This window comes from Thunnus maccoyii, chromosome 21 (assembly GCF_910596095.1).
Source record: "Thunnus maccoyii chromosome 21, fThuMac1.1, whole genome shotgun sequence".
NCBI lineage: Eukaryota > Metazoa > Chordata > Actinopteri > Scombriformes > Scombridae > Thunnus > Thunnus maccoyii.
In genome coordinates, this window is record NC_056553.1 from 3650835 (window position 1) to 3676214 (window position 25380).

Here is a 25380-nt window from a genome sequence, read left to right on the forward strand (position 1 = left end):
TTTGTGTCTGCTTTATTTTTGTCTCATAATGGCTCAGATCTGTAAAATATGATTGTCATAGTCCTACATAGAGCTGCAACAACATAAAACAACATCTGAAGACCTCTTATCTCTGGAAATGTTTCACTCTTCTGATCTAGATCAAACGATTAATAATTAGTTGCAGCCCTCATCCTTTCACTGCGTTTTCATCTGAGGGACACTGACAACATTAGACTACTTGCTTTACTTGCTCTTGTTTCCATTTTATGCTACTTTCTACTTTTTATTCCACATTTATTTCACAGTTTAAGTTACTCGCTACTTTTCAGATCAATATTTTATAAGCAAAACATATGATCAGTTTATAAAATATGCATTGTTGAAACAGTGGTGGAAAAAGTAGCAATACCACAGTACAAACATAAATGTATACCCTTATGTATGTTAATGAGTAGACAAAATAATGGAAACACTTTTTAATATAATGCACTCCACTACACCACCACCCACTACGACCTCAATAATTAACATCAAGTAGAATAATCATCTTTCTGACGATGTCAACAAAAACTGAAGTAAAAGTAGAATTTATGGCGGAGCTGTTTTATTGTACAGGTGTTCCTAATAAAGTGCTCGGTGAGTGTATAATGATAGAATTAAATACATTTTTGTGCTTTTTCTGTAAACCAAAATTATTTCTAAACACATTTTAACATCAGAAACTATAATATCAGTTATGAATCTTATTATATCTTTCCATAAAAATTCAAAATAGACATGAATAGAATTTACTTATTTTTACGTAAGGCAAAGAAAAGCAGCAAATTCTCACATTTTAGAGGCTGGTACTTGGTGATGAATTGGATTTTTGGTGAAAAATGACTTTAATCAATTGTCTAAATAGTTGGCAATTAATTTTCTGTTGATTAATCGACTGATTTTTTATCCTCTAGATGAAAGCATGAATAACCTCCTCCGAGTCAGAGAATGAAAACATTATGATAAATGACAAAAAGAGACGCTACTGCTTAACTTAATAATCAAAAAGCAAGATAACTAAATTTCAGAAACTGTATTGCATTTATTTATATTGATATTTGTATATTTAGATATGTAAATATGGTATTTTACCAATATTAAAGTACATTTTTGTGCTTTTTGTGTAAACCAAAATATTTCCTAAACACATTTTAACATCAGAAACTATATCAGTTATGAATCTTGTTATACCTTTTATAAGAGAAGAAGAATTACTGTGTAAAGCAAGCAGTAAAAGGTAATTTTATGATATCTTTTATCTTCCCTGGTCTCCTCTACAATAGGAATGTATCATAAAACAGGGAATGAATATAAGATTCAAAGAGTATAAGTGTATTTTTTATGTCTGCCTAATGATTACAATTAAAAGTTTACCTCGGCTTCCATTAGGTTTATACTCTGCTTGAAATGCATCACAATGTGCTTCAAGTACTTTTTTTTTTGCCATTTGTGTGACTGTTAAGAGATATTTTTGCTCTGACTTTAATTCCTGAGATAAGTCTTGATTTACACAGAGACATTTGAACACAGAGACGTCTCTCAGTGTTCTGATTTTCAACATCGTAACTACATGTGCTGTCAGTAGCGACAGTGAGTGGAGGAGCAGCGCGATGCAGCTTCCATCTGTGACGAATATCCATCACACTGAAGCTGTACCAAAACAATAACATTTCTAAATATGTTATGTTGTGTATGAAAAGAAAATGATGGAAATATAACTAATAATAAAACTTTTGATGTTGGTTCATGTGTATCAAACTGAGTAATATGTCATTTCCAGATAGATCTAAATATGAAACATGTAAAATTGTGTTACGATTCTATTTTACCACAAAATAAAGACCCCTTTAAAAAGTTGTCAATGTGGGATCCCTCCTGTGTACTACAGATTAATGGACAATTTCATCATTGGCTCCACTACAAAACTTGAACTCAGATGTTGAAATAATTCATTTTTAGCATACAGCTCCCATTATAATTCACCAGCACAGCATTCCTTAACACTGACATCATATCTTGGTTTTGTCCATATCCGTAAAATTCACAAACACACTTCTTCAGTCAATTTTCCCTAAAGTCTTCTAAATTTTATCTCTGTCCTGTCCATTCAAAGACAGGCTGTGACATTTTACCTCTAAGGGTCTGTGGACTTTTGTTCATTAAAAAGGCCAGAAAAAGCAGAAATATTGAATAAACAACAATATTTCCACCTTTATCTAAACATATGGAGCAAAAAGCACGTCATACTGTTGAGTTAGGTTATGTTCCAAAGCTGGATTTGCATTATTACAAATGTCAGCAGGATTTTAAATGAGATTTTCTTACTTCTGGAACAGAACCTGGAAGTTCTAGTTTCACTTCTGTGCTCTACAGTAGTTAGTTTTAGAGATAAAAGTAAAATTACAAGAAAAAAGTGAAAATGAGAATGAAGTCAGATGGAGCTTTAGTCACTGTGTTGGTCTGAATTGTTGAAACTTGCACTTAATTCCTTAATACTGAGACATTTTTTCATAATTTTACAACTTAAATTATGAAAATTATGAAATATTAGGACCTTTATCCCTGATTTTTCTTCTTTCCAACTCACACTCATTCTCAGTCAGCCTCGGTTCAAAAGAAATGCGATTACTGACCTGCCGTATATAAACTCGCTCTGGTTTATTGTGTACATGTCCTCAGAGACGTACCTGCACAGGTGATCAGAAACCTGGAAAATATTAGAATCATCATTGTCTGATGATCTATATAAACATAATCAGAATGTACATGTTGTGGGTGAGGACAGAGGCTGCAGCTGTAAAAAGTTTCAACAGTTTGCCTGTATGACGACTCTGCACATATGAAATTACTGAGGTGGACCATAAATCTAATCTATCAAGTGTTTATTTTATATGATAAAGAATTAATTATTGAATAACTAACAGTCACTAATGTTAAATCTGTGGTTTGAAATCAAATAGCACTGAACTGCAGGAAGTAATGATGGGAATATGTTTTAATGCTCCGTTAAAAGATGCTGAAAATGAAAATAAAAAGTGTCTTTACATTATGAAGATGCCCTTTCAATGACACTGTGTACAGCTAAAGAAAGACTGGACTAAAAGTGCATACAAGACACTCATTTCTGTGGTGCGTTCACGTGCTAGTGTGATAACACTAAAGAGTTACAGTTACCTTTAACTTCCTTTAGAGTTTAAAACTTAAAAAGGAACATATAAATGTGGTCACTTCATCAAATAAAAAGGCTGCTGTTCTTCAGCATTGTGTCAAAACTCAAAAGACAAGTTACTGTAACACCTGAAAGCACCACAGAAACAAACAACTAACAGAGTAGTGTTTTATAAGTTTATATCATCAATATTACTATTAAATGTTTTGCATTTTTGCTTAAAAACCTGTAACAACTATGCAATGATGAAACACTGACAGGCAATATGAACAGCAACATATTCAGGGGCTGTAATCTCTTCTGCAATTATACATTATGGCAAACTCATAGACAGCAGACTCATTAATAACATTACTGTAATAATGCAAATGCTGAAATTGAACAAGCTGTGGAGGGAAAGTTCAGTCCTGGGTGCATCCAGCAGCTGGTGTACGTTCAAAACACCTGAATAGTCAAAAGAAATACACTGAAAATCCAGTTCAGCTTTATTTACCACCATCAGGCCTGAATTATATCTGTCTTTATATCTGACAACATGTCTTACATAGGAAACAGGTGAGACAGGCTGTGGATATCAGGAGGTGTGTGTTAATAATAATCAATCAATCAATAATTAATCAAAAAACAACAAAGGTGAACTGAAACTGACCACTAATGACACTTGACCTGCAGGCTGACTGCTGCAATCTTTGCTGAAAGATATAAAAAAATATTATCTGGAAAGTAGCTGCAATACTGCATCATTACACACGGTGGAGCTGCAACACAATAATACTACAGCGCCTGTAATCTTTACAGGAGTTCAGCCAGCAGTGGTGGAGGGTAAATAAGTACATTTACTCAAGTACTGTATTTAAGTACAACTTTTAGGTACTTGTACTTTACTTGAGTATTTCCATGTGATGCTACTTTATACTTCCACTCCACTACATTTCAGAGGGAAATATTGTACTTTCTACTCCACTACATTTATTTAACAGCTGTAATATTTACTTTACAGATTAATATTTTACATAAAAACATACATAACTATACTATCTCTCTCAGCTTGTTCATGCAATCTCTCTCATTACCTCTTTACCTTTTAAAATGAGTCAGGAAGCCGACAAAGTCCAACTTTACTTTGAATGTTATCAGATGAAAAGAAAAGTCCTTCCCCTCATCATAAACTGGTCCTAAATCGATACTGGAGTAATTCCTTGTTTTATTTAAGAAGTGGCACACAAGTTGAAGCAGTCGTGCTCTGTGTGTGTGTGTGTGTGTGTGTGTGTGTGTGTGTGTGTGTGTGTGTGTGTGAGTGTGTGTGTGTGTGTGTGTGTGTGTGTGTGTGTGTGTGTTTTACCAATCAGTGATGATTATCAACTGCAAACCCCGCCCCCAAAGTTCCTGTTCCCTCCCAGCTGGGGATCCTGGATACAGTGTTGGAGGTGAGGCCCCGTTCATTCCTAAGAAAATTTCTCAGTCGTGCACGAAGCCAAAAAAGTTCAATTTCCAGGTATAAAATGATCTGGATGTTCCACATCTGCGTGGCCCATAGAACATGCGCAGGAAAGACTTCAGCTGGCCGAGACGGCTAAGTTTCGGTGTAGCCCCCCAGCTAACTTGAATGGGGATAAAACAATTAAATGGTGAGGCTCTGTTAGACTTTCCAAATGTTATCGGACCAAATGGATCAAATTCTGACAGTGAAACGAGTCATTTCATGGGGGTTGTGATGCTCAAAAAAATGTATCTGCTGATTTACAGCCGTCTCTTTCACAATGTAAGTCTATGGGACAAAAGCTTTTTGGGCCAGTGTGCGTCACGTGATGTTTTAATTACATTTTGGCCACAATGTGATATTGGCTTTAAAGCCTGGCGCTGTGCCTGGGGGCTTGGCTGGGACCCTGGAACTTAATTTAGACCCTGTTCCCTCTGACGGAAAGGCAGGTTGAAGAACTGAGTTCCTCAGAAGGCTCTTAGTCCTCGGGGAAAGTTCCTGCGGTCGAAACACAACTTTAAACAATTAATCAATTGTATAAATAGTTTGCAGTGAGAGTTTTCAGCTCTACATGAAAGCTTGAATAACTTCCACAAAGTCAGAGAATGAACAACAATATGATAAAAAACTGTACTGCTCTCTAGACTAGAATCAACGATACAGACAATACATTACATTTATTTATATTTATATTTGTATATTTATACATGTAAATATGGCATTCTACCTTTATATAAGTAGAATTTAGTACATTTTTGTGCTTTTCGTATAAACCAAACTATTTCTACACACATTTTAACTGCAGAATGATGTTATCAATTATGAATCTTGTTAAATATTCAAAATAGATGTTAACAGAGTTTACTTTCTTTTCCTACTTACAAATTCTCACATTTTAGAGGAAGGTAATGAATGAGATTTATGGTTGAAAAATGACTTGAACAATTAATCAATTGTCTAAATAGTTTGCAGTTAATTTTCTGTCGATTAATCACTTGATCTTTTGATGAAAACATAAATAATCTCCAAGTCAGAGAATGAAAAACAATATGAAGTTGATAGAGACTGCTTTCCTAACTTCAATCAAAAACAAGACTAAAATCAAAGCTAAGTAAATTCCAGACACTGTGTTGCATTTTTTTTTATTATTATTTGTATATTTAGATATTTAAATGTGTGTTTTACCTTAAAAAAGTAGAATTCAGTACATTTATGTGTTTTTTTGTGTAAACCAAAACATTTTCTGAACACATTTTAACATCAGAAACTATGATATCAGTTGTGAATCTTGTAACATCTTTACATAAAAAAAAATAATTAAAAATAGAGCTTAATTATTTCTCTTATTACCTAAACGGATGCCGCCTCCTGGTGTGACGCAACCGTGACGCAGCTTGTCTGACGGACAGGTAAGCCGACACCGGCCGCCATATTGGGAAATAACGGAAGTGAGAGAGAGCGACAGAGAGAGAGAGAGGGAGAGAGAGAGAGAGAGAGAGAAACAGATCGAGATAAGTGTGTGTTGAGTCAATCCGTTTCCGAAAAAGGGCGTCCTCCTCCTCCTCCTTCTCCTCCTTATCCTCCTCCTCCTCGCTGCCTTTTTCTCATGTTTGTCTCTCCGGAGGAAGGGGCGGTCTCAGCGCCACAGCAGATCCGGAATTAGACCGTGTCCGCTCGGATCGGCTCGGCTCGGTCGGTCGGTCGGTCGGTGGAGCTCCGCGGCGGTTCGGGTGAGAGGAGAGGAAGAGGAAACGGGACGAGCTGAAAAAACACTTCAATAATAAAAAAAAAACAGAAGAAAAGAAGAGAGAGGTGAGAGAGGGGAGCCAGGTGGAGTGAAAGTGTCGACGACGAACCGGAGCAGAGAACAGGAATAAAAAAAAAAGAAGAAGAAAGAGGAAAAGTAGAGGCAGAACAGGAGGAAGAGGAGGACGAAGATGCCGCTGGCTCAGTTGGCAGATCCCTGGCAGAAGATGCCGGTGGGGGGGACGGCTGGAGAGGTGAGGCATGAACACATAAACACACTTTGGTTTGTCCTCCTGTCAAACTCAGTGACTTTCTGTTGTGCAAGAGTGTGCTGCAGTGATATACGAGCAGCATTTTTTTTTAGAGGAATAGCACAGAAATATCGTAGAAACACACCTCACAGGATGCCATATGGTGCTGGAGGCTGTTAAAACACAATAAAACACCTTAAAGTCAACATTAGATTACATCTACTAGCTGAAGCTACCCTTAAAGTTTCTTTTAGGACGTTCAAGTGATATTATATTAGTTTAAAAAACACCATAATGTATGTAAAGATCAATCTGAGAGCACAAACACACTAATACTCTAAATAGAAGTATTAAAGTAGTATTACAGGTACTATTAGGTCACTATAACTTACCAAATATGTGCAACACATCATCACAGAGCTAAACTGTGAGGTTGAAAATGCCATAAAGTACAAAAATGTGACTATAAGATCATTATTTGGTACAATAAATGCTAATTAAAAGGGCATAAAATGATCCTATATGTGATTAAAAGCCCTGATTATCAGACACACTATAGATTCAAAAACACCTTAATGTATGAAAAAATCAGCCTGAGAGCACAAGCACACTGTTATACTCTAAATAGAAGTATTAAAGTAGTATTACAAGTCACACAAGTACTATAAAGTACTATTGGGTCACTATAACCTATCAAATATGTGCAACAAACCATCACAGTGCTAAACGGCGAGGTTGAAAATGCCATAAAGTGCAATAATTCTACAATATGATCATCATTTGTTACAGCAAATGTTATTTAAAGTCATAAAGAAGCATAAAATGATCCTATATGTGATTAAAAGCACCTTAGCTTCACTCATATGTTGTTACTATTGATTCAAAAACACCTTGATGTATAAAAAGATCTGAGAGCACAAACACACTGTAATACACTAAATAAAAGTGTTAAAGTAGTAGCACAGGACACACAAACACTACAAAGTACCACTTGGTCATTATAAACAAACAAATATGTGCAGTAAATCATCTTAGTGCTGAAATTGTGAGGTTAAAAATGCCATAAAGTGCAATAATGTGATGATTAGATCATTATTAGGTACAACAAATGTTATTTAAAAGCATAACAGGGCATAAAAGACGCCGTCTGTGAGTGCCAGACACACCATAGGTTCAAAAAAACACCATTCTGAGAGCACAAACACACTGTTAGACTCTAAATAGAAGTATGGAAGTGTTATTACAGGACACACAAGCAGTGTGAAGCACTATTAGGTCGCTATAACCAAACAAACATGTGCTACAAATTATCATAGTCCTAAACTGTGAGGTTGAAAATGCCATAAAGTGCAATAATTAGATCATTATGGAGTATCATAAACCGCTCTATAAGAACATAACGAGTGTCATATGTAACTTAAAGCACCTAAAGACGACAGTCAAGTCACTACTGAGTGTCAGCAGCTAGCGACTAATAGCGAAACCCCCTCTATAGGGACGCTAGATTGACACCTGATTAGATTAAAACACCATCACAAGATCACTCTGGTTATTCAAACATACTAATATACAGAATGGATGCAGAGTAACAGAGAACAAAATATCATTATGAGTCGTTAGTGTCAGATTGTGAGGTTGAAAATGTCATAAAGTACAAAAAATATGACAGAAAGATCATTATTTGGTGCCACAAATGCTCTTAAAGAGGCATAAAATGATCTTAAAGGTGATTAAAAGCACCTTAGCTTCACTCACTAGTTATTATTGATGTGTCAGAGACTCACTGTAAGTCAGTTTTTAACTGTAAGTAACCTTAAAGTCACTATTAGATCACTATTGACAGCAGCAGTTATCCTTTAAGGTCCTGTAAAGATGTTAAAGTGTCACCAAAAGAGATTTAAAGAAATGCCACAAAGTATCACAAGAGCATATAAACATACTATACCACCTTATAGATGTGTTAAATTAGTGTTAAAGTGCACAAATATATTATAAAGTATCATAAATGTCACTATTTACTATCAAATATGTGCTGCAACTCTCTACAGGAATCTCATGGTACAGTGATAAATGACATTAAACACACTAACGAAGCTGCAGATTCACTAAAACCCAAAGTGATGTCTTCAAATCCAAAATCCAAATATATTTAATTTACTATCACATAAGACAACAAAAAGCAACACATCCCGGGGATCCGTGTTCGCTTGATTAACGACTGAAACGATTAACAGACTCACAGTGATTCATTTTCAGGTGATCGACTAATTGAACACTTGACTAAAGATTATTTTCATTATTGACTGAACTATATGTAATTTACTGTCACATGAGACAAAGAAAACAGCAATTCCTCATATTTGAGGAGGCATTTTGTTCGATTAATGACTGAAACTATTAATAGATTATCATAATTATTCATTTTCTGTTGAGTGGCTAATTGATTACTTGACTAATTGTTTCAGTTTTTTAAAAAAAAGGTGTCAACAAGGCAACTAGTGGCTGCTACAGATACTCTGTAAGAACACAAACGGCGTGTAAAATGGTGCCAAATGTGAACAGAAACAACTTTTTGAGCGTCACAAGTCAGTTTTGGGATTTTGAACTGATTTTTTTTTGCAGGATAAAACAACCAAATGTGTTAAAACTCTTGTTGTGGTTCAGATTTTTTATTTTTTTTCTACAAAAGCGATATGTGCATGCAGGAAAAGTCAAAGTGTGGGATCATTCTACAAAAGGCCTTGTCTGTGAAACACAAAAACAGCTCCTGTGTGTGTGTGTGTGTGTGTTAGTGCGTGTGCATGTGTGTGTGTGAGAGTTTTTTTCCAGTTCTTCCTTCCTACAAGTTTTTGAATCTTGATAAAGAGCAGGAGGCGGTGCCACTGCAGCCGCATGATTCAGGAAGAGCTTATGTCTGTGTATGTGTGTGTGTGTACGTGTGTGTGTGTGTGTGTGTGTGTGTGTCTACTTCCTGTATGAGGTGTCACAAGGGCTGAATGGAGAAATGGCTGCGTTTGTCACTCCCTGTAGGCAGATTATGAATAATCAAACCTGATTCATGATAGGCTCGAACATAAAAAAAAATGCACTGAGTCACAGCCGGCTTCTGTCTCTCTCTCTCTCGCTCTCTTTTTTTTTTTTTTTCTGTCTCGCCCCGTGAACAAGCTCGTACCTGCTCGGAGCTTTCCCACGCGGCCTCTTTTCACCTCACTATCAACCAGACAGGAACGTGCTGACGCTCAGTGAAATTGATCTTTGACCCTGCGGGGTCACACCTCTAAGCCTTTTGATGTAGGCGAAAGCTGTCGTACCAGCCTTTTCTAGGCCACCGCAGGACAAAACACCACTCACACACACACACACACACACTAACACACACACAAACACACACACACACACTAACACACTAACACACTCACACTCACACACAAAGGAGCGAGTGGTGAAGCTGTGGGATAAAGACGAGATGCTTCTGTAGGCTTGTTGCCCTAAAGACAAGATCTTTCAACGTCTGCACAAAGAGCTCAGAGCGGCTGCACATCTCACTCAACTAACCATTATTTTTATTATTAATTAATCTGCCGACCTCTTTCTCCATGAATCGTTTAGCCTATAAAACGTCAGATAATTGGGGAAAAAATGCTTCTTATAATTCTGGAGCCTTCAACGATTAGGCTAATCAATTAGCTGCCAAGTATTTAATTCATCGCCTTAATCTATTTTGATAATCGATTAATCGTTTTGAGTCGTTCTTGAAGAAACAAATGTCACATTTTTTGATTCCAGCTTCTTAAAGGTGAATATTTTCTAGTTTTTTTAGTCTTCTATGGCAGTTAACTGAATATATTTGGGTTGTGGACTGTTGGACGGGACAGTGATCAGCATTTATCATCATTTTCTGGACCAAACGACCAATCGATGAATTGATAAAAATAATCATCAGATTAATTGATAATGGAAATAATCGTTAGTTGCAGCCCAATATAATCAACATTAATAATAATTCAACAGTAGGAAACCCAGTTCACTGTCATTAATGACACAGAAAAGCTTCAAATCGTCATGTTTAAGAAGCTGCAACCAGCAAATTCTTCTAAAAAAATGACTGAAACGATTAATTGGTGATCAAAGAAGTTTATGATTAATTGACTAATCAATTAATCTCCTTATTGTTGCAGCTCTACTTACTGCATCAGAAAAGCTGCATGAAAATGGCAAATTTTGATAAAATATCCTAATTTACAGAGCTACGTATCACAACTTCTTGCTTTTGCTGCAACAATTCAGTCGATCAACAGAAAAATAAAGTATTTTGATAATCGATTGATTGTTTTTAATGATTTTTGAAGCTGGTTTTGTTGATCTTCTGTGATTGTTAGCTGAATCTCTGTAACTCTCGTGATCAGATGTCATTAATCCAGACACAGACTGCAGGTAATATTAATTCCACCTTTCAGTACAGAACAGTTTTCTGCTTCAGACACAACGCAGCCGATACTGTGAGTCCCTCACTAACGTCCTCTCTGTCACCTTCAATCTTTCTTCCTCTTCCTCACCATAATCCATCACTCTCTCTCTCTCTCTGTCTGCTACCCATCTCCTCTCTGCTCACTGTCTTTTTTTTTCTCCCTCTTTCACCCTGCTGTGCAGATTTAAAGCTTATCCTCCCGGCGATGCACTTACTGGCAAAGTAAATAATCACCATAATCGCCTTTATTGTTATTATTGTTTTTGTCGATGCTATCAGTGTCTGAATCGCAGCTGTTGTTCTAGCAGGGAAGCAGACAGGCTGCTAATCTGCCTTTTTACATGATGCTAATTCATAGCTGTTGTTTTTTGTGTTTTTAATCGAGATGATGATGATGATGATGATGATGAGAGGGTTTATTTAAATTGAAAGTAAAAGACGCCTCCTCATCCAGTGGCTCAAATTGAAAACAAACCAGGACTGTAGGCAGCAGGAGTCCTTGATGTGTCAGAAGAAAGAATCTCCGTACGGATCTGTACGATACTGTAACTTTGCTGTACGTGGTTTAATGAGAACCAGATTGCAGATACATCTCGTTAAAGGTTTAACTGCTGCATGTTTTTAAAGGCAAATCCGAGCATCTAATTGGAATAAAGCTGCTGATAGCTGAGGCTGTATGTCCACAGAGATTCAGTAACTTTAGAGCTGCAACGATGACTCAGCAACTATTTTCATAATCGATTAATCATCTTTTAAGGAAAAATGACAAATAATTTTCTGGCTGCAGCTTCTGAAATGTGACGATTTGAAGATTTTATGTGTCAAACATGATGATAAACTGAATATTTTTGGGATTTTGGACTGACGATCAGACAAAACAAGACATCTGAAGACGTCACTACGGGCTCTAAGAGATCAGAACAGGCGTTTTTCACTGTTTTCTGACCTTTTATAGACAAAACAATGAATCGATCACTGTAGGCAGGGAACAAGCACAGAGAACTAGAACCAGCGTGCCTTCTTCAGAGCTTAAAGGACAAATCACAGTATATTTATTGTATTTATATATATATATGAAGCTTCTGAGTCCAGAACAAACCAAAAAGATTCAGTTTTCTATCATAGGAGATGATGTGGATATTCACATTTTACAGGCTTGAATTTTAGGCATTTTTACCTAAAAAGTTGGTAAAGTTTAATTATTTTCATTATCCATTAATCTTTGGATTGGTCTATAAGATGCAGATTTTATGTTGTGTTCCTGGTGTGTTGATTTCTTTTCATTTAATCGCTTGCAAAGACTTGAAACTTGTACATATTTTAAGTTAGGCGTGTCACGGTAACCTCGACCTCCGCCGTTTGTCTCCTCTGTTCTCTCTCTATTCAACTCCAGTCGTCTCTCCTCTGTCTCTATAATAAACATCTTGTAGCTCATGAATTCATTTACACACCGAGAAAATTTACCAAAATAGTCCCTGCTCACAATTTCACAACCGCACTACAGTAATATATCTATTACAGTAAAGATAAAAGTGTGTGAAACAGGCCTGTATCAGCAGTAATGCGGAGGCGTTTCCAAGTATCACAGCAGACTGTTTTCCTGGTGAACATGTCGAAATCACCATGAACTACTTGAAGTTGTTCTTGAAGAAAAGAATGTAAAAATTCTTTGCTTCCAGCTTCTCAAATGTGAATGTTTTCTGGTTTCTTTACTCCTCTGTGACAGTAAACTGAATATATTTTGGGTTGTGGACTGTTGATCGGGACAAAACAACTTTGGGAAACACTAATCAACATTTTTCACCATTTTCTGACGTTTCATGGACGTTTCAACTAACCGATTCATTGAGAAAAACCGCTGTGGTGATGTTGCAGCGGCAGGAACACGGTGTTTCAGGTGTGTGTGCTAACGTGTGACGTCTCTCTCTCTTCCTGTGTGGTTACAGGATGTACATCACGATCCCGAGGACTCGGTGGGGGAGGACGACTCGATGCCTGCCTGCACCGTAAGTCTTTCTCCTGTCTTTGGGTTTTATGTTCACATCAAACAGAGAGGAGCTTCCAGATTGTGTTTGGAGGTTTCTGTTAGTCTTGCCTGACATTTAGCGGGCTTCAGTTGTAAACACAGCGAGCTCTCTGTTTGTACTGACAACAGCGTAACCCTCTGAACTCACTGATGGCAGCTGCCTGGCAGTGTGTGTGTGTGTGTGTGTGTGTGTGTGAGTGTGTGTTATTGAGATATGCAGTCATGAGTTTGACCGGATGCTATTGACAGGTAAACATCATTTCCAGTCATTTGTACATCGACACTTGTGCAACTTTTTGTGTTGTTGAGTTTTTCCTCGTTGATAAAAATCTCCTTTTTGTTTGAGAGAACTGACGCCTACTCCTGCAGGATAATTACTGGTATCAGAGTGAAGCACTAGCGTAGCTCACTATTAAAGTCATGACTCATCTTAAAGCAAAAAAGAAAAAAAGAAAAAATCCTCCTCCTCCCTCAGATGCTGTGAACCGCTCGATATCATCATTCATTTGTCACATTCCAGGAGTTATTTTTGGGAGTTAGATGTTGTTATTTACACTTGAAGTAAACAGACTTTCCTCAGCCTGCATCTTACACCACTTTAGTCACTTCCTGTGTTCTGCTTTCCAGTTGTAAACCAATACTAACTTTGTTTTGTAGTATTTTCAGAAGGGACAAATTTAAAAATAAAGCGTTCTGTAAAAGGGAGGAAAGTGTCTGGTGTAGATGTTTGACTTCACTCGATAAACAAACTCACTTCTATCACTCATCTATCATCTAATGACCTTTCTTCTGTCAGTTTGTATTCATTTAGATGCGTTCGTTCCACCGTTTTCCTCGAGTCAGACCCATGATTGTCCATTTGTATGTGGACTTAGGCTGTTTTCAAACCTGTAGTTTGTTTGCTCTGGTCAGCTTGGTGCATTTTCACACAGGAAAAAATCAGACAAACCAAAATGTAAAAGCCACCAGAGAACGTTTACTTCCCTCATTGGTCAGATGTTACTGGTGGCAGGAGCGTAAACACAGGAAGAAGAAGGTCCTGAAGATGTTCCCAGCACAAACAAACCGCTCCTGAGTTCATCTGGGACCGAATGGAGACCACTTCCTCTAGAGCCTCTAGAGCAGGGGTATCTAACTAAAATTTAAGAGGTCCAGTTAGAGAAAACTTCTTGAAGCAAAGGTCCATCATAATGTCTATAACCATTTAGCCTGGTAGTCGTATCAACATCTGCATGTAATCAATACCTGACTGTCAAACCAACGTAACACGTAACATAGAAGTGAACATATATGTATGACTGCTGATATGTTTAATGTAATGATAATAATCTACTAAATAAAATAGGGCTGCATTTGAAAATAAATCAAATGTTCAAATAAAGTGTTTAACTTCAGAAAAATCAAATAAAGGGAGGAAAAGCTTGAATTTCCCTCTTTTCTGTTTCACATCTTGACTTTCTCTCCCTTTCTCCGTCTACCGTAAAGACTATAAAAGCTGCGCCAGTTAGAATAGAAGCGCCCCGTCAGGTTTTAAATCATAACCGTCTGTCTGGGCTGTAGGTCCGGGGGTCCGTATGGGACAGCTTCTGGGTCTGGACCCGGACCGCGGTCCTCCAGTTAGTGACCTCTGATCTAAAGGGTCTCAGTACGGCTGGTTTGGTCTGTACTTGAGTACGATTGCTGTGTTCAGATCTGCCCAATGAATCGTTTCAAGGAGGAAAACCAACCAGAGTCCGATTCAACCGGACTAGAAAGTGCAGATCTGAAAACGCCCTCAATGCATCAATTCACTTTCTATTAGTATGAAATGGTACAATATGTTGATTTCTTGCATATTTACTGCCAAACAGCACACTACATATATATTATAGTGTTAGTATGGAGTAGGGATGTGCAGAGAGCCCAGTATTTGTATTTGTAATCGAATAAAAGTGGAAAGAGGCTTAAAAATCCTGTTTTTGTTTTTATGACACTTTTAATTTTAGAAAATTAAAGTGTTACAATAAGTGTTCATGAATAAACCACCTTATGAAGGAGGTCCCCACATCGGGTCTTGAACTGGACTCTCCCAGATCATAGACGACCTCTACCTATCTATACACCCATAACACAGAGACAGCACAGCGTAGGGAGGAACTTCAAAGGCAATTATTGCTTTGCACTTTTCATTTATTGCCTATTTTTTACAACCTAACTTTGTGGAAAGGAGAAGAGGAACAGCAGGTTATGGAAAGTCCGTTGGAAGCACTTTGCTTGTGTCAGTAGCTCAGCTTTATCTCTGGGGAACACCCCCAACGAATAACTTTTAAAATATTTGTATGAAACAAATATTCGTATAAAACCCACTATTTGTGCTTTGCTGAATAACGTATTTGTATTCAGGCATACTCCTAGTATGGAATTGGTAGATGCGCTTCGTCTCTATTCTATACTACTGTACTTGTTTTCAGTACAGTATGAACTATTTACTAATTGTCAAAGTCTTTGGCAGTTAGTATACAAGAAATCAACATTTTATATTAACAGGAAATGATGAAATATGTGTCAGACACCAAATTAACCTCACATTAACTTTTTTTTGTTCTCCAAGATTAAACTATTTTTTACACATTAGTTTTTCTGTGTACCTGTACTTCATTGTGGTATTTACAGTCTAAACACACTGTGTTATGCAGGACACAACAATTGATGTCTTACATTTCCCAGAATACCTGAACAACCGTCTGCAGGTAAAGGAGACGAACACGTCGCTCTCGGTCAGAGGCGGGAAGTAAGACGACTCGGCTTCGTGTCCGCTCTGATCTGCTCAGTCAGTCGGTAGTTTTCAATTCATTTTCAGTCTGAGCTGTCAGTGTTGTGACAGACGAGACAGCCGAAACAAATTACTTTTTTTATCTGGACTGACGGATTTGTCAGCGTCTGTTCAGCGGATCAGAATCGGAGGAAAACTTTAAAGGTGTTTTTTTTTTTTTTTTTGATAAAACAGGAGGCTTTTCTCATCTCTTCACCAGCTAATCCCAAGAGCAGCTTTTCTTTATTCTTTACCTGAGGAGAATGCAACAGTAATTCAGTATGAGACCTGAGGAAAGGCGCCTTCAGACTGTGTGACGGCAACAATCATGTAAATCTATCACAAGTCACATTGTGCGAGGCGTCTATCATAAAATCTTGGTCACAATTAGTTTCAGGCTGCATGATATATCAGTTTGAGGTTGTCACTGTGATTGTGAGATGAACGTGTGGTGAATCGTAGATATAAAAAGAGAAAAAAAGTTTATGAAAGCAGAGACATGTCATCCACCATCCACCAAACGCAGCAAACTTCTTTTTCATTCACCTCGTCGTTTTGGTTCGTGTCCACTGGACGTATTAAGGAGAACGAGCGTGTTTTTCACCCTGAAGTTTATTAAAAAAAAAACTTTCCATAGACTGTATAAAAATATGGACGTAGTTACCATGACGTCACCTGTTGGTTTCTGAAGAGCGGTTTTGAACATGGATGTATTATAAGAGCTGGGTACCGGACTAAAAATGGCGGCCATTCAGTCCTATAGAATTGCTCGCCTGGCGCATACGCCAAAAAAAGTTTCTAGCTTCCAGGTTTGCTTCCGCGTTGTGCGGCCCACTGAATATGCGCAGTAGTGTTTCCCCCGCTGGCCCCGCCCACGAGCTCCCGCTCGGCCCATAGACTTTACATTGTGATGATGTCACAGATTTTTAAATCGCTTTTCTCGGCTCGAGGAAAGTTTTACAAACATAAAACCTCCATGGATCAAAAGTTCATAACAGAAAGAGTCATAATTGACGTTGTTTGCAGTTCGAGGCGTCCTGTCACCAGTTCTACAGACGTCTCTTTTACATGGTGGTCTATGTGGAAAATCCTTTTTGGGCCGCAGGGGGATTGTTCGCTGTAATACCGTGAGTGGCCACTGGGAAAAATTGGCTGCGCTCTTATTATACATCCATGGTTTTGAAGCTTAAAGCGAGCCGCTCCGGCCGTCGCCATCTTGGCAGTGCGTGACGCTGCCTAACTCCCAGCCAATCAAAAACGGGCAAAGAGGCGGGGCCGAATGGCTGAAACAAGCCACCTAGCAGCTGGCGGACCTGTCACTCAAAGCAGCCATGTCCTTCATTATTCAGAACTTTACGGCGTAATAAAACTTCAACGGGTGAGTTATTAAAAAATTCACCCCCCGTACAGTTGTCATGAAAGAGGAAATTAGCTACAGAGACCAAAACCGTTGTTTGTACCAGGCTGTAAATGTTTATTTCTGCTGTAAAGTTGGGCATTTTAACATGGGGGTCTATGGGGATTGACTCGCTTCTGGAGCCTCAAGTGGTCATTCAAGGAACTGCAGTTTTTGACACTTCCACATTGGCTTCATTTTACAGCTGTGGAGGTTGCTGCTTGGTCATTTCATGTCATCATGAGTAGCAGCAGCAGTCACACTGAGAGAATTTGGTCTTAAATTTCTGATAAATTCAGAATTTTGCTTCCAGTTTTCTTTAGTCGCCAAAGCTTGTAAACGGCCACCAGTAGACGAGACTCTCAGTGAGATCTAGGACGCTGATTTAGATTGATTTCACGATAACTGGCAACTTCTCGTCTCAAACAGCCCAGAATAGCAAAGTGTTAAAAAAAGGCCTTTAAAGCAGCTTCACCTGCAGTGGAGCTGAACCGACTGACTGATCAAATCTGCTTCACATTTGGATGTTTATGGTGAAAATTTGCTTAATATTGACATGCAAAATTGGGATGCAGTTGACTGTGTCGTCCAAACAAGGATCCACTTGTTATTCATTATCTTTAATAAAATACTAAAGTCCTCCTCAAGTCAAAAACACGTTTAACTTCCTCTTCCTTCAGTTTGTTTTCACATTCATCTGTTGAAAGTGTAACGTTTCTCACCTTTTAATGTCAGTTTAACACGTGTAGCTACAAGCAGGATTTGTGACATCACAGCTAGTTTGGAGCCAATCGTGGTCGAGTATTCAACTTACACAAGTGTGATGTGGAAACTTGAAACCTCCAGTTGCACAAACACTGAGACTGAACTTTGAACATCACATTACAAGAGATTTAATTTTAAGAATTTTTTAATATGGAGTTGAACTTTTTTTTTGCGGAAAAACATCAAATTATTCCAAGCAGAGAGTTTTTATGTGTCTTATTCTGTATTACAGTAATGTTACTAATATTTATCATACAGTAGAATAGTAACTGGACATGGACAGATGAGGTGCTTCCCAACCTGGGGGTCAGGACCTCCCAGAGGGTCACAAGATAAATCTGAGGGGTCAAGAGTTATTTTTGACTGTTTTACTTTTTTCCTCTAATCTCTGTTGTTCATTGTGAAACACTGGACAGTTTTATAGAGAGCCTGAGAGGCTCCACAGAGGAAAAAACAAACAAATTTGTGCTTTCAATTAAATAATTAGCGCTCTGGTTTTAATCAATTTGCCAGTCAGCCGGGAGTTTTTCAGCGAATAAGTGAGATATCTCTTCAATCTATCTATAAATCTATAAATTATAAGAGATAACAGTGTTGTGCTCAAAGTATATCCACATATCTCAGCTCAGAATTATGTTAAATTGAGAGCACAAATCAGGCAGCTCCTATAGTTTTACCTCTTCAGCTCTTCAAAAATGATTCATAAGACAGTCTGGGGAGGGAACATCCCCTCTGTGGTCGGACTACACGGAGCTCACGGACACGTGCAGCCTCAGAGAAAACGGTTGTGAACAGACATTGCTTCACTTAAAAGGGTTACGAGCCAGTATATGTCTGGGAAACACCAGCGTGGAGCTCACAGTATCTGACAACAGGCTGATGTCTCCGCTTGAATAAAACAGAATCTGACTTTGATCTTACATAGCGGGGTCTTCCTCGCTGCAGAGTGTGTGTGTGTGTGTGTGTGTGTGTGTGTGTGTGTGTGTGTGTGTGTGTGTTGGCGGCAGGGCAGGCAGGCAGGGCAGCTGCACACATCGATTTTTAAATGCAGAGGAGATGGTTTATGGATCGGCTGCCTGAGAAAAGCTGAGCACTCATTACCTCACTCTCCAGAGTCTGCAGCAGGCACACACACACACACACCCACACACACACACACACACACACACACACACACACACACACATATAGAGGAAAGAAGCTAGATGTGAAAAGACGGTATGAACGTCACAATGTGTGTGTGTGTGTGTGAGGATGAATATATGAATATATTACAAAGCTGTTAATGAGTGAGTGAGACTGTTCCACTCGCTCAACTGAGTGTGAAACCTCTCGATATGTGTGTGTTGGTGTGTTGGTGTGTGTGTGTTTTATCTCAGGTTAAAATGGCGTAATGAGGCAGCTCTCTCTCTCTCTCTCTCTCTCTGTGTTTCACGCTGCAGAAAGTCTCGAGTGTGAAACTGCTGCACATGTTTGTTATACTTGTGAGAACCGCTCATTGATATGATGTGTTTAAAAGCCTCCTTCACTTCAAATATGTGTTTTTTCTTCTTCACTGTTTGTTTTCACGTTCATCTGCTGAAGGAGGAAAGTTTCTCTGAGCTCAACCTTAAATCTCACTTTAACACGTGGAGCTACTGGCAGGATTTGTGACATCACAGCTGGTTTGGAGCCAATCGTGGTCCAGTATGCAACTGACACAAGTGTGATGTGGAAACTTGAAACCTCCAGTTGCACAAACACTGAGAATAGACTTGATTCTGCATTTTTACCACATCAGACACAAATTACTATTCAAACTTGAGTATTTTATATACATCTACTATACATATACATAAGTTTAAACCTGACACATCTAAACTAGAGCTGCAACTACCTGTAGATTAATTGATTAGTCGTTCAACATTTTAGTCATTTTTTAAAGCAAATATGACAAAGATTTGCTTGTTTCAGCTTCTCAAATGTGAAGATTGAATGCTTTTCTTTGTCATTCATTAAAGTAAACTGTTTTTTTTTAGTTTTGAACTGCTTGTTAGACATTTGAAGACGTCACCTTTGACTCTTTTATGGATAAAACAACTAATCCTAGACCAGAAGGTGGTTGTATGCTCCTTCAGACGTGCTTCTCAAACAGTGGAAAAGCCGTTTTTGTAAGTTTCCAACAAGCTGACATTCACACCCACTTCACGCCATGATTGGTCAGCTGTTGCGGAGGTGAGAAATTTACTTCTCTACAACTATTAATGTCACTTCTCATGTGAATAAACGAGTCTGACCGCCTTCCAGGAGGGTTATCAGTCGTCTCCCCCCCCTCCCCTCTCCGTGACAGTCAGCTCCGCCTTTTCGAGTAAAACCGTTCAGATCAACTATGAACACATTTGATTTCCAGCGAGGTCGGACGGCACGTCGTGAGAAGCAGCTCCGAGCCGCCAGAACTTTAATTTCAACAGTCCTTTGAAGAAAATAAGGACGGGAAAAATGTCCTCGTTTTAAATATTTAACACTCTAACTGGTCCTCACAGAGACGGAAAACACAAGAGCGCACACTTCAACACTTACTCACACACACACAAGCTCATTATCGAATCCATAAAACACACACACACACACACACACACACACACACACACACACACACACACACGTACGCCACAGCACAAGTCGACATCATCGCTAGTTTGGAGACGACTTCAAGAAAGCAACACATTTACTTCACATACTGATTACACTGCTCATTGTTGAGTCAGTAACACACACACACACACACACACACACACACACACACACACACACACACACACTGATGCCCCCAGCGAGGCAGAAAATGGTTTCCAGACAACGTTAGGAACATCGCTGCTCTCTGAGGGACCAACTCACATCTGCTGCCATCTGCTGCTGCTCAGCTGTGTGTGTGTGTGTGTGTGTGTGTGTGTGTGTGTGTGTGTGTGTGTGTGTGTGTGTGTGTGTGTGTGTGTGTGTGTTGCACAGACACAGTATCATGTTTGGGTCCAGGATGAGGTCACTTATTCACTGTGGGAGAGACCGACACTGACCCTCCGACTCCAGCTCAGTCATGCACACGAACAAACACGTGCACCAGGTTTTTATGATATAACGTTCCATTTTTAAACTTCTTAGTTTTTTAGTTTAACTACAAATTAAAAGAGAGAGTTTAGAGTTTGTCGTCCTGCTGTGTGGCTGCAGTTATGCTGCATTCATGTCCTGTGGGAGGGATGGTGGAAAGACTCCTCGTGAGGGTCCACGTCAGCTGACAACTGAAAAAAAGTCGTGAGTTAGTCGTGTGAAGGTTTAAAATACTGTGCATTGAAAAAATTACATTATATCTATTAAAATTGGGTTTAATTATTTGAATGACGGACTTTGACGAGAGGTTTGTTTGGTTTTCAGTTGGGCTGCAACTAACAATTATATCAATTCTTCTAATGATTTTTTTTTTCTCGATTAATTTTGTCCAGAAAATGTCAGTAAATATTGAAAACCGATCGTTATAATTTCCCACAGCTCCGACCAACAAAAAATACTCAGTTTAGCATCATGTATGAGAAAGAAAAGCATCAAATTCTCACATTTGAGAAGCTGCAACTAGAAAATATTTTTTTTTTTTGCTTTAAAAAAACAATTATTAGATGATCAAAACACAATAGTAGCTAATTCATTTTCTGTCAAGCGACTGATTGATTGTCAACTTATCGTTGTAGCTTCTGAGTTTACTCGTCTTAATTACAGCTTGTGCGTAGACGTGACTGTTTACAAGTCGAGGGCTACAATTAAAGATTATTTTCAGATGTGAGTACTTTGTCTGGTTTATAAAATGTCAAACATTGGTTTGAAATACCTAACAGGAGCTCAGAGAACATGTAAATAGCATCTCTTATCCAACCAACAGTCCTGAACCCAAAGATATTCAGTTTACAGTGACATGAAACTGACCTTCAGGGAGCTGGAAACAGAAACTGTTTTTTTCTTGATAAATGACTGAAACGGTTATTAGATTGTCAAAATTATTGATGAAGGTTTTAGATAAACGACCACGATTTCCCAGTGAAATATAATATTGGGTTTATTAAGCTTAAATGAAAACAGGAAGTGGTGCTAATTCACTCGTCTTAATGAGTGAAGCAGTTGTTTAAACCATAATCTTATAACTACACTGATCACATGAACAACCGAAACGACTGTCTCGTTTTTCCAGGTTAAACATCTGAAGCTAAGATCGACGGCAGACCTGTGAGTTCATGTTGATATACGAGTGAAGGAGGGAACTGTCAGTCATCTATCGTACAATTTAAAGAGAAGTTAAATTGTGAATTACGTTAGAGGATTTTCAGCGACCATCTGAAACCGATAGTCGTCTCTTTTCTGGCTACTTGAGCTCATAAATGTTATAAATCTTGACTGGGCCTGTTCTGCAGTGAGCTGAGTCATTTAAAATGAGCGTTTGAGCCCCGGATGAGTCGTCTCTTTGACTTCGGCTCGGTGTGTGTGTGTGTGTGTGTGTGTGTGTGTGAAGCAGCAGCTGAACATCTGGAGGAAGCTGTAGTCGAGTTTTCTGGTCGACCTGAGCGGTTTGGCAGCGAGAACAGAAAAACACACAAAAAAACCCAGATAAAACATCCTTCTTTAAACGAGCTGATCCGATGTGTTTTGTAAGATTTACTCATGAGTCCGTGTTTCCTTTCAGGTCACAGAGTTAACGGTGCTGAAAATGTGAATGAGTCACTTGAACAAATGTAATATTATGCCGCCTTCAGGTGCTTGTCAGAACCATTAGAATTACAAATGGAGCTTTTGTGAGTTGAATTAATCCGAAACAGATCTGCAGAGGACAAACGCTCTTCTTCACAACCTTGAAGCTGCCAAACACAGCTGCAGATTTTACATCTCTAACCTTTAAATCACTGCTGCTGCATGAACATGATAGTATCCAGCAATCTGAGACATGAGATGTGATGTTTTCCACATCGTTAAAAGTCATTAATACCTCTGATAATGCCTCGTTTCTAGGTGTCCGTATCGTAAAACTAAAAGGTACATACTGTAGCTGCTTTTACGGCCTGTTTATGGCCTGCTGTGTATTGGTTTTTGAACATATCAATAACAAAAGCAAACAAATACAGTATAATAGAGAGGTGAGGTGAGACAGATCAACAAAAATACAGTAGTGTGATGGGTTCACAGATAAATGGTTACTATATCACCTTCGACAGGGTTTCAAACCTGGTGTTTAATTGGATAATGGAGAAAAAGCTGCCATATTTTGTTGAGTTTATTAGTGGAATAATGAAGCACACCTGAGCTTCATTGTTCAGACTACATAAACCAGAAAATATTCACATTTGAGAAGCTGGAATCAGAGAATTTGGACATTTTTTGTCTTAAAAAGACTCAAAATGATCAGTCAAAATAGTTGATTTTCTGTCGATCAACTAACTGTTGCAGCTCTAACTGAGACAGAAGTTCATATCAGGTCTTTGTAACAGTAAAAGTATATATTTTTGGCTATTTATAACTGTCTACTTACTAGGGGTGTGCCCAAATACAAATATTTGGCAAAGCACAAATAGTGTTTTTTTTTTTTTTTTCAAACGAATATTTGTTTCATACAAATATTTTAAGAACTATTTGTTTTCAGGAAGAAAAACAACATGTCAAATACCAGCGTGCAGGTCGGTTACGTCTCTATCTCAGTGTCTCTCCTCTGCTCCGCTGTGACGTCTATCAGCAGGTCTCAACCAGGGGAGTCACATCCACCTGCTACATGACGCACATTTCCTTATTTGGACATCACTCCTGGAGTCGGGGGTGTTCCCCAGAGATAAAGCTGAACTACTGACACATGTGAAGTTCTCCCAAGAGACTCTCCATAACCTGTTGTTCCTCTTTTCCTTTCCACAAAGTTAGGTTGTAAAAAATAGGCAATAAATGAAAAGTGCAAAGCAAGAATCACCTTTGAAGTTCCTCCCTACATGGTTACATGCTGTGCTGTCTGTGTGTTATCGGTGTACAAACAGGTAGAGGTCTGTCTGCAATGAGGCGATGAGTAAAGTTTTATCTCAGTAGTCAGCACAGATCTAGGAGACTCTGGTTCGAGACTCGGTGTGGGGACCTCCTTCATAAGGTAGTTTATTCATGATATATAGAAATACAAATACTGGGCTCTCTGCACATCCCTACTACCTTCTCAAACTTTTCTGTTCAAAGTGTAACTCACACAGTCTGGGTGTTTGTCCTCTCTGCACATGCAGGCCAAAGCAGGCTAATGTAATATAAAGTCAGCAGTAAATACTCACACACACACACACACACACACACATGCTGCGGCTGCAAAAACACAGAATAATGAAGTCTGACACTACATGTGGGCCCTCATTTCCCCCTTTCAGCCTATTTTTCCTGACAGATTACCAAAGGAAGATTCAATTATTCATCATCCCCCTAGAAAAAAGGCCCTCATCACAAATGCTAAAAATGTAATGAATTTCCTTATTAGAGAAGTCATTTTTCATATTCATCATTTCACAACCCTACCGTGTGTGTATGTATGTATGTATATGTATATATGTGTGTGTGTGTGTGTGTGTGTGTGTACGTAGCGCTCGCTGGCAGATGGTGTTTAATCTTCTCCGGCCATCTGGACTGACTTTCACTGGCGTCTTTTAAACGCCCACACACACACAAACACATGGCGCACTACTCTCCTATTCAACATGCTCAGGTGTGTCTGTGTGTGTGCGTGTGTGTGTGTGTGTGTGTGTGTTTGTGTGTGTGTGTGAGGGATCAGATAGATGAGACATTCCTCGGAAACAACTCATCTACTTACGGTTTAAACGGTCACAACCTCTGAACCTGGAAGCAGTAGGCTCTGTTATACTGTGTGTTTGCAGTGGTGGAAGAAGTACTGAAGTAAAAGTACCACTACAACAATGTAAAAATACTCCTATCATCAAGTAAAAGTACTGGATTTGCAGAAAATTGGCCTAAGGACTGATACGCTGTAGTACACTGAATGAAGTATGTTGTTAAAGGACACATATTCTGCACATTTCCAGCTCTATATTTATATTCTGGGGCTCTACTGGAATATATTTGCATGATTTCCAGTTAAAAACTCCTTATTTATCTTCTACTGGTCCTTTATGCAGCCCTTCAGTTCAGCCTCTGTCTGAAACAGGCCGTTTTAGCTCCTGTCTCTTTAAGCCCCGCCCTCCCGATGAGCCCACTCTGTTCTGATTGGTCGGTTTCAGGA

At 38.6% G+C, this 25380-nt stretch overlaps 1 protein-coding gene across 2 annotated transcripts in view; it reads left to right on the top strand.

The window, feature by feature from the left end:
* Positions 1 to 6076: 6076 nt before the first annotated feature.
* rps6ka3b (ribosomal protein S6 kinase, polypeptide 3b) overlaps positions 6077 to 25380 on the top strand; it is a 62115-nt gene continuing 42811 nt past the window's right edge. Inside the window, exons 1-2 of one of the 2 annotated variants that reach the window (XM_042399257.1) lie at positions 6077 to 6670; positions 13082 to 13141. In XM_042399257.1, the coding sequence (XP_042255191.1) occupies positions 6608 to 6670; positions 13082 to 13141 (123 nt within the window). In that variant the 5' untranslated portion in view covers positions 6077 to 6607. The remainder of the gene's footprint in view (positions 6671 to 13081; positions 13142 to 25380) is intronic. The other variant, XM_042399256.1, reaches the window with a different exon arrangement.